The 9,146-nt window shown below is 44.1% G+C and overlaps 1 protein-coding gene across 2 annotated transcripts in view; it reads left to right on the top strand.

Moving 5' to 3' along the window:
* The first annotated feature begins 1,404 nt into the window (after positions 1-1,404).
* Positions 1,405-9,146, top strand: part of LOC146866271 (alcohol dehydrogenase 1-like) — a 306,192-nt gene continuing 298,450 nt past the window's right edge. The window contains exon 1 of one of the 2 annotated variants that reach the window (XM_085635185.1): positions 1,405-1,704. In XM_085635185.1, the coding sequence (XP_085491311.1) occupies positions 1,687-1,704 (18 nt within the window). In that variant the 5' untranslated portion in view covers positions 1,405-1,686. The remainder of the gene's footprint in view (positions 1,705-9,146) is intronic. The other variant, XR_014970817.1, reaches the window with a different exon arrangement.

The following is a 9,146-nucleotide window of genomic DNA, read 5'->3' as shown; positions in this document are numbered from 1 at the left end:
ACAGTTAAAAAGAAGCTTTATGAAGTGGCCAGAAGAAACATGGAAGGAATGGCAGTGAGAGGGGGTAGAAGAAACAGGATGGGGAGAAGTGGAGGGGAGAAGAAACAAGATGGAGGAGGGCGGGGGAAGGTTAAAAAAGCGCTGTGACCTGGCCAGCGTTCAAGTCATCAAATCATAAAAAATAAAAAAATAAAATAGCACCTGAATCATAGCGCAAGCAGCGGATGAACACTATTTAAAGTTCTTTTTAATATTTATTTCATCGACAATTGCAACTGCAAGAATGCATTTGACATTTATTATAATAAGTTGATAAGGCATATAATGTCAATTATTATCTGAATTAACACAAGTGGGATCATGGTGTGTATTTTTATTACACACAGTGCAGCCAGATCAGCTGTGTAGAAACTTTATTCTTTCTGATATCACATCTGCAGCGTGTTTCCTCCTTCCACCACTCCTTTCAACCACATAAAACGGAATGTTAAAAGGCTGAGCCACCAACAGCAATATCGCTATTGTCTGTTTGTCAGCATTTCTCATCCAGTGGCAGAGAGAGAGAGAGAATATGCTGCTCACTAAAGTTATACAAACTATCTCTCTTCGAAAGCAACTCTGGTTTCCAGGTTTGACAGAAACACTCACTAGTGGCGTGAATGAAAAGACTGCCTGATGAATTCCTCGCTTTTTGCAGTTGCGCCTTCACCAATCATGAGAACCAGAAAATAAGTGAGTGAACCTGGGGCATCATAAGTAGCAATAAAGTGGATAACTCTGGAGGTTAATGCACTTGCTTGAAAGATCTGTGTACATTCTAATCAAAGGTTTAACTCACCATAATATTGCATAGAGGATCAATGTGTCTGCTGGAAAGCACAGCATGCAACGTGTAAATCACAGATTAGTTGTTTCATGTAGATAGCTTAGTTGATTACTTTTTTTGTTGCATAGAGGGAGCCTTGTGTTACCTGCAGGTCAAAAGTTAACATCCCTGTATTATAGCTTAGTGAGTTATGAACCTGCAGCAAGGGCCTGACTGCAAACAAGAAGGCATATATTTAGAACTTGCTGTTTTTGCCTCAATACTTTCTTAATTTAAAGTTGCTAAAAAAAAGAAAAGTTATTTGGATAGTAATAAACACTTATTAGTAAGTCATATATATAGTTATTTGTGAGATAACTAATGGAGGGGTACATTCCACATTCAAACAATGCATACAACCTTGGCACCGTAAAAAAAAGGCTAACCCCGCCCCTTGTTCCTCCTTAGCACCCTTGTGCCCGCACTAAACTCCGCCCACTGCTCCTTTTGGTGAGTACCTGCACTTATTTTTTTCCATTTAAAGCACTCCCACTATGAATCACTAATTAAGCAATAGGGGACACATGACCCCTTTGTACATTGGTGAGCGTGATTATCAAATAGTGATTGGTAAAAAAACGCCATTTGGGAGTCGCTTTTACTATTGTTCACACATCTAGCTCAGTGTCTCTTTCCGTCATCTTTTTTTTCCTGCATTTGATAAGGGCGGGGCTTAGGAGTCACGCGCCTGGTATCTGACTTTGGCTTCTTCAATAAACATACAAAGGCCGAACTGAACGAGGTCCCAGTTGTAGGTCGCGTGGCAAGTAGTGTCTGCAGACAGCCTACGGTTCCCGCATCACGATCGGATTGGATACATCATGGCGACTTCGGGAAAAGTAAGCAAAACATTTTGATCACCAGCGATAATTCAGATAAGAATAAGAAGAACGAATGTCCACATTACATGGAATGCGTTAACTGAAATACCAAGCTAGGCTGCCGAAGTGCTTGATGTTTATGCAAACTGGGTTTAATGTAAGTGCTGCGCATCTGAATAATTTTTTTAAATTACCTTTGCTCTTTAGACTCACTACTCGCTTCTGGGCGTACAGTTCTTTCTTAAATACGTAGTTGGCCGTTTGATTGAATATTCGGGCACCGACTTCCAAATACACGTAAATAACGCCATATTTGTCGTTTTGAAAAAATAAGGGTATGTAAAATATTAAATATATTTCATGAATCGAAGTGGCCATCGTGACTAATTCATTTTAAGTTTTTGCATAGGACCGGTTCTTATTACTCACCATTGTACTGGCTCGAACGTGCACTTTATCATATAGTTTTCGTTTTGTTTTTAGCTTCTGTATTGTTCTGGTCCCGAACGAGTTGAGTTTAGAGGTGTTTAGAACGCATTTTTCTATATTTTCACCTGCGCGGCTGCTATTTCTCTTTCTAGTAGTTCGCCATGCTTTTAAATAACCGTGTACAGATAAGTATACAATAAAGTACGTTTACATGCGCCTGCCTTCGAAATGGTACGTTTTTGAGTTCTGCTAAATGTATACACTAGCGTTAAATTCGCCCACGTCTTCTGCTGGCTGCATTTTACAAGGTCGCCTGGGGACAGCTTGCAAGTCACAGCGAAGAAAACAAAGACTTAAGAGCGGCAGAACATAAATAGAACAAGCATTGGAAACGCCAGTTCGTCTCGGCAATGTCTGAGCTATCGGCACTGCTGAATTTGTGAAATAAGGGCCAGTGCTCTGACCAGAAGGCCACTGTAGCATGCACCACCCATCGCCCCTCTCATAGCTGCCTTTAGCTTTGGGGACGTGGAATAATCAGAACTGTCGGAATTGCAGGTGAGAGAGATGGTTAGTAGTTGTTTTGGCAGCTATGAGAGGGGCGATGGGTTGTGCGTGCTACAGTGGCCTTCTGGTTTAGAGCACTGGCATCATGCAAGTATTAGTAATTTTAATGTATATTGTTCCCAGGTCTTTAAGTGGGATGAAAAAACTGGGGGGGGTGTCTCTCAAAGGGGCGTGGTCAATGTTATTAAGGGCGTGGCCTAAACACACAAAATCTGTGTTTAGCACCGTGTGCCGCCCGACTTGAACTTTAGTGTTCCTGTCATTGCGTCCAGATATATGATACAAGTCCCATCATACATACAAGTCAGGACTATTGGCTTTGTCAATGGTTGCCAGTTGCATAAGATAAATAAGCAGCAACTATGGCTTGCATATAATATTGGAAACACTTCCAGTTAAAGCCCAGGTGATACCACACCAATGTTGCGGCTCCTGAGTTTCAAAGGGAAATCCAGAGAGAAAATGACTCTCTTTAACGGATTTCCCTTCGTCTACAACGCTCACCACGGGCACATCCACATCGATATGCCTGCTGTCACTGCAGTCCGGAAGACCACCTGTGCCAGGGCACAAAACAGAGCCCCCTTAAAAAAAACTGCCGGTGCTCAGACCCGGTGAGACCCGGCCCACTTAAAGCCCTGATTGTACCCATATACAACTGTTGTTCTGCTCATCTCTAAAATAGATGAGCAGGCCACCATGTGGCAGACTGTCACAAGTGAAGAGTTGACGATTACGTGCTGGTGCCCAGCACTGGAAACCAATTAAGTGCCGGTGCTGAGCACTGGAAACCACTGGCTCAAATTAAGCACAGGCAATCCGCCCTGTTAATGCGACTGTTTTTTGCCATGTTCTCTAGCAGAACATCTAATGTTCAGTATGGCTGAAAGTGACATAAAAAAAAGCGCTCGGATGCGGTTATAGCGCTTTCTATGTATGAGGAAGTCCTCAAACCAAAACATTATTATCTTGCAGGTCTGTAGTCACCCTTAGTGAAGTAAAAAAACACAATAAACATCGAACTCATTATGTTTAAGGAAATAGAGACAAAAAAGTATGACAATTTGAAAACGATTTCGTTAGTGATTCATCTATACATCGTGGCAGGATCTTCAATTTCAGTAAAGGCTGTTCTGCGCGATGATGGCCATTTTGGCAACAGTATCCGGACCTGGGGTCAGATGCGTGAAACTGTTTTCGAAAGAACCCGCACACACAATAGAGGCACGGCGAGGGGTTCTCGTTGAAGCTGAATGCCTGGCTACATTCAGCCCAGGAGCAGAGCCATTTGTTGTTACGTTTATATTAACTCTCTAAGCTCCGTGTTTGCATTGTCAAATACGCAAAGTCACGCGGCGCGCCTTGCAAAGACGGCGACGTAAAACAGACATTTGTTTCTGTTTTAAAGCAGTGCTTTAAATGGGGAAAAATAAGTGCAGGTACTCATTACAATAGAGGTGTGGCAAGTGGGCGGGGCTAAGGGCAAAATAACATCATACATAGAGACTTCTGTACTAGTTGCAGCACATATTAAAACCCATGAGAAATGTGTTTATGTCAAAAAACACAGATTAACTCATAACACAAAATGAAAGTCATGATGGCACTTTCTCCCGAATGGTCGCTGCGCACCTGATTGACAGTGCAGGGTGTGACTAAAGACCCTGCCCTGTTAATCACAGCGTGACACAAACCTCTCACCCCCCTACAGTTTGGGGTCAATTAAATGGGTGGTGCTGGAATCTTCACCAGCAACTCTGTAAAAGGATATTTCAGCCAAGTTAATCACAAGCTCCTCGGAGGCAGAGCGGCCTCTGCCCTGCACTGGAGCAGAGAAACCGAGACTGCCCTGCCGTGTATCAGGGTACCGTTACTCTCCCTGGCTACAGAGAAGTGCCGGTACTGACGGCAAAAAAATTCGGAAGTGCCGGTACTCAGTACCGGTGAGTACCGGCCCATTTAAAGCACTGTTTTAAAGTATTTTGCAAGTCGCTTGCTGACATCGCAATGGCCAGCTCTGAAGTGGGTTAACCCTTTGCCTTCCGTCATGATTACGCACTGCCTGTGCGGATGAAGCAGCAATCAGTGAATAAATAGGGAGAATCAGCATGCTTAAATAATAAACATGCATGTTAAAGGATGGACCATGGATTATCTATATCGCTTAGTTAGGGAGAGTTGAATCATAAGAAAAGGGAGCATAATGTGGGGCATTGATTAAGAGTGAAGGGGTACCCCGATTTTAATATGGAAAATTTGATGGATACCCTGTAAACAAGCACAGAAGACAGGGAGGGGTGTTAGCAACACGGAGAAGTGGTGAGTGGAAGGGGAAAGAAGGAACTTGGGCAAAGAATTTAAAACAAGCACAGAAGTTGGGAAGCATTGCATTGTGCACAGTGCCCCTGAGCTCAGTTTTGTAATTGTAATTGTAGTTATAGAGCGCTTACTACCCCTGATGAGGCGTTGAAGCGCCTTGCGCCATGCAGCACACTATTCCGGAACCCACGTTAATGTCTAGTTCAGTGACATTGGTTACTCTGTTATTAGGATTAGTTTTGTGCGCTCCGAGCAAACCATTCCAAGCAGTTGTTTAATTTTTTTTATGGTGGTCTAAAGTAATAGTGGTTGGTTGCAATCATTAGTGTGGGGAGGGGGGTAGGTGAGCTCAAGCACATGGTTGGTGACTGCAGGCCCACTAGTAGCATTCAATTTACAGGCCATGGACACATGCAGTGCACTTTTGTAGGGACTTGCAATTAAATTAAATACACCATATGTTGATAAACCATTGTTACCTCATTTTTTAAGTAGATAGCACAAGCGCTTTAGGACTGGTTAGCATTGAAAAAGAGCACCGAGTCCTAAAGCCAACTAAAATAGGTCAGAAAAAAGAGGAGGAAGGCAAAAGATTTGGGGTGACCCTGAAAAAAGGGCCGTAACCAACACAGCCCCCACCCCCTAGCCTAAAACCAGGGTAGACTAATCAATGCATGTTAGATATGTGGGTCTCTAATTGGCAGTGGCTTGCACCCTTTCAAAGTAGGGACTCTTCCTCCTAGTCAGGATAAGGGGATCGCACACCCAAATAACCCCTGCTTCCCTTCTTGGTAGCTTGGCAAGAGCAGTCAGGCTTATCTCAGAGAAATTGGTGTAAAGTAATTCTACATAACACACTCAGTAACATAGTGAATACACTACAAATGGACACCAAATCAGTTTAGAAAAATAAAGTGACTTTACCAAACAAGACCAAAAAACGACAAAAGTCCAACATACACATATCAAAATATGACAACAAAAAATAAAAACAGTTCAGTCCATTCAAAACTTTGGATGCATCACTTTTTGTACAAAGTACCTTGGATGCGTCAAAATCACAAGACGAAAACAGGTGCAGGGTAGGTGAAGCGTCAGAAAACACAGTGATGGTTTCGTCCCTTACATGCAGGGAAGGTGATGCGTTAGCTCCTTACTAGCAGGAAAGGTGATGTGTCAGTTCCTTGCTCCAGGGAAGGTAGTGTGTCAGTTCCTTACTGAGAGAGGAGGTAGTGCATTGTTTTCCTACTACAAGGGGAGGTGATGTGTCAATTTCCTTCTGGGCAGGGAGGTGATGCATCGATTCTCCGGACACATGCCCTTGATTCCTTACTGAAGTCCAGCATCAATGCAGACTTGGCACACAGGTGCAATGCCTGGAAAATCCAGGCACTGCAGGTTAATGCAGCAGGGAAATAGGCTCTGTGTTGATTCCCAAAGCCACAGACAACGGATGCTTTGATTTCTTTGGCTGCATGGCGGCGGTGCGTGGAAACTTCCCCCACACGGAGGTTCTGTTTCAGGAAAACAGGCGCTGGGAGCACGATGCATAGATTTTCAAGTAGAAGCAGCAAAACAACCTCTAAGGGCCCAGAACTGGAATTGGCACCACAAGGCAGGTCGAAACTCCAAGCAGTGGAGTTCAAGGATTCTGCAGATGAAGTCATTGATGGCCCTAAGACTTCTTAACAGGAGGTAAGCACACACAAGCCCTTGGAGAAAATTCTCAAGCAGGATACACAGCAAAGTCCAGTCCTTTTCCTCTCTGAAGCAAAAGCAGCAACTGTTAGCCAACCCAGCAAAGCAACACACAGCAAATGGGCAGTACTCCTCCTTTCAGCTCTTCGTCATGGCAGAGCCTCCTTTTGATCCAGAAGTTTTCCAAAGTCTGGTGTTTTAGGTCTAATACTTAAACGTCTTTTGGTTTTTGAAGTAAGCCTACTTCAAAGCAAGACTTTTCAATTCCTGCCGTGCCTGTCTCTGATCCAGACACACTCCAGGGGGGTGGACACAGCATTGTGAGAGAACAGGCACAGTCCTATTCAGATGTCAGTGACAACTCTTCACACCACTCTAACCCAGGAAGATTCATCATCCTGGTGATGGGCCTTCAGGATATGCGGGGCACACCTCCGCTCCCTTTGTGTGACTGTCCAGAGTCAAAGCACAAACAGCCCCTGTTAGTCTAAACCAGAAGTTGATTTCACAGGCAGGCAGAAGCAAAGAATGTTTAGACAAGTAAATGCCTACTTTCTAAAAGTGGCATTTTAAAACACACAACTTAAAACCACCTTCGCTAAAAGATGTATTTTTAAATTCTGAGAGCAGGGAGCACATTATAAAAATCCCTAGCTGTTCCCTATTGAAATTTACACTTGTAAAATGGTACAAGACTGCTCCAATAATAGGCTATGAAAATGCTAGTCCTTGCAATAGTGAAAAACAAAATTGACAGTATTTTACTCATCAGGACATGTAAAACACACCAGTACACGTCCTACCTTTCACCCTTCCCATGGGGCTAAGGCCAGACACATAACCGTGAGACCTGCTGGCTGCTAATGCCCCTCTTGGTATGCAGGGCCCTGGTTGGTCTGAGCCTTGTTTCTATCGTCGACGTTTCGACCCACGGTGTGCTCCCTTCTGTAGTCAGTATGGGTCTTCATCAGGACATGGTGCGGGGGGGAGGAGGTTATTTGGTTGCAGCCTATGGACAAAATGACAGATGAATGTCAGACGTGTGGAACGCTTAAGTAAGCGGTGTGTAAAAAGGAGGGAAGAGACTAAGGTGGAGCACGCACCTAGTCCAGACCAGAAAGTATTCTGGCTACGTGTTCCTATAAGTGGCACCTGTTGGAAGATTCTGCAGGGACCTTGGTGATTGGTTAGCTGTAAGATAGAATGATGTACGGTGTGTCAGTGGGGAGCGCTACCCGGTCGACTAAAAAACTCCGTTGCGTGATCATAGTCAAGGTGAGTCTTAAAATCAAATGGTGCCCGTGATCAAGAGAACCTTCAAGCATACCCCAGCATGGTCTTGGTGTTAAAAGGTGTGTCTCAATGTGGGGGTTTAAAAACGATTTGAGCTGCCAAGTGCAACGCGGTGATCACTGCCCTGTAGGAGGGTTTGAAGGAAGGCATCTACGTTAATACTGTTGCCCGGTCAAGGTAATTGGAAATTGGGCTGCATCTAATGAATGGGTGAACCCGCTTCTAAAGTGTGCCTGAGCGTGTAGACCCTCAACGTTTAAAACCGGAGGGAATTGTCCAAGTGCATAATGGTGTCAAGAAAGGCTGGGTGCCGTGTTATACAACCGCCCGCAAGGTTTATACTAAGATGATAGTGTCCATGTGAATAATAAGGTGTCTAAAGAGTCTCAGTGCAACGTTATAAGCCCACCGTGTTAATCATGCAATTGTGGTACCGGTTGATCGATTCCGAAACTCGGCCGCGTTCGAGTAAATGCAGCCTGCGCGTTACGGTCGCTGGAGTGTGGATACCTTTCCGAAAGTTAATTCTACCAAGTATACGCACATAACGCACTACAGTGGCTCACTTGAGGTCTAAATTGATGGGTGGGTTAAGTCAGCAATGGAGGAGCAGGCATCAGTCCTGCTACAACACTGTGGTTGAATCCTACTGTCTAAGAGTGACCAGTCATCCTTAAAACGGCGTGCCTGGCGGCATGCACGCTGCCATTAGGTCCGGTGAAGCTCGGTTGCTAAGCAACTATGGGAATCGATTAGTAGTGATTTCGGTGTGCCAAAATTCCCTTGCCTAGGATTTTCTGTGGAACGAGCTGCTGTGTGTATACCAACTTAATTGTATCTAGAGTGCGCCAGTGACATTAGGGCATCACAGTAGCCTTACACAGTGAGGAAGCATTTTGAAGTGCATCTCGTGGTAATTGCACTTAGAGTGCGCCAGTGACATTTGGACATCACAGTAGCCTTACGCAGTAAGGAAGCATTTTGAAGTACACATGTGCATCTCGTGGTAAGGAATCATATTGTAGTACATTTCTTGATCTCATTTTGTGTCACGTGGCTATGATCAGTGGATTACTCAAAGGGGGATGTGCAAAATAAATTAAATTAAGATTAAAATCACGTCATATATGATATCAGTAGCCACAAAAGCGAGC

The sequence above is a fragment of the Triturus cristatus genome, chromosome 2_1, assembly GCF_964204655.1.
Source record: "Triturus cristatus chromosome 2_1, aTriCri1.1, whole genome shotgun sequence".
Lineage (NCBI taxonomy): Eukaryota > Metazoa > Chordata > Amphibia > Caudata > Salamandridae > Triturus > Triturus cristatus.
This window is presented reverse-complemented; position numbering and strand designations above follow the sequence as displayed.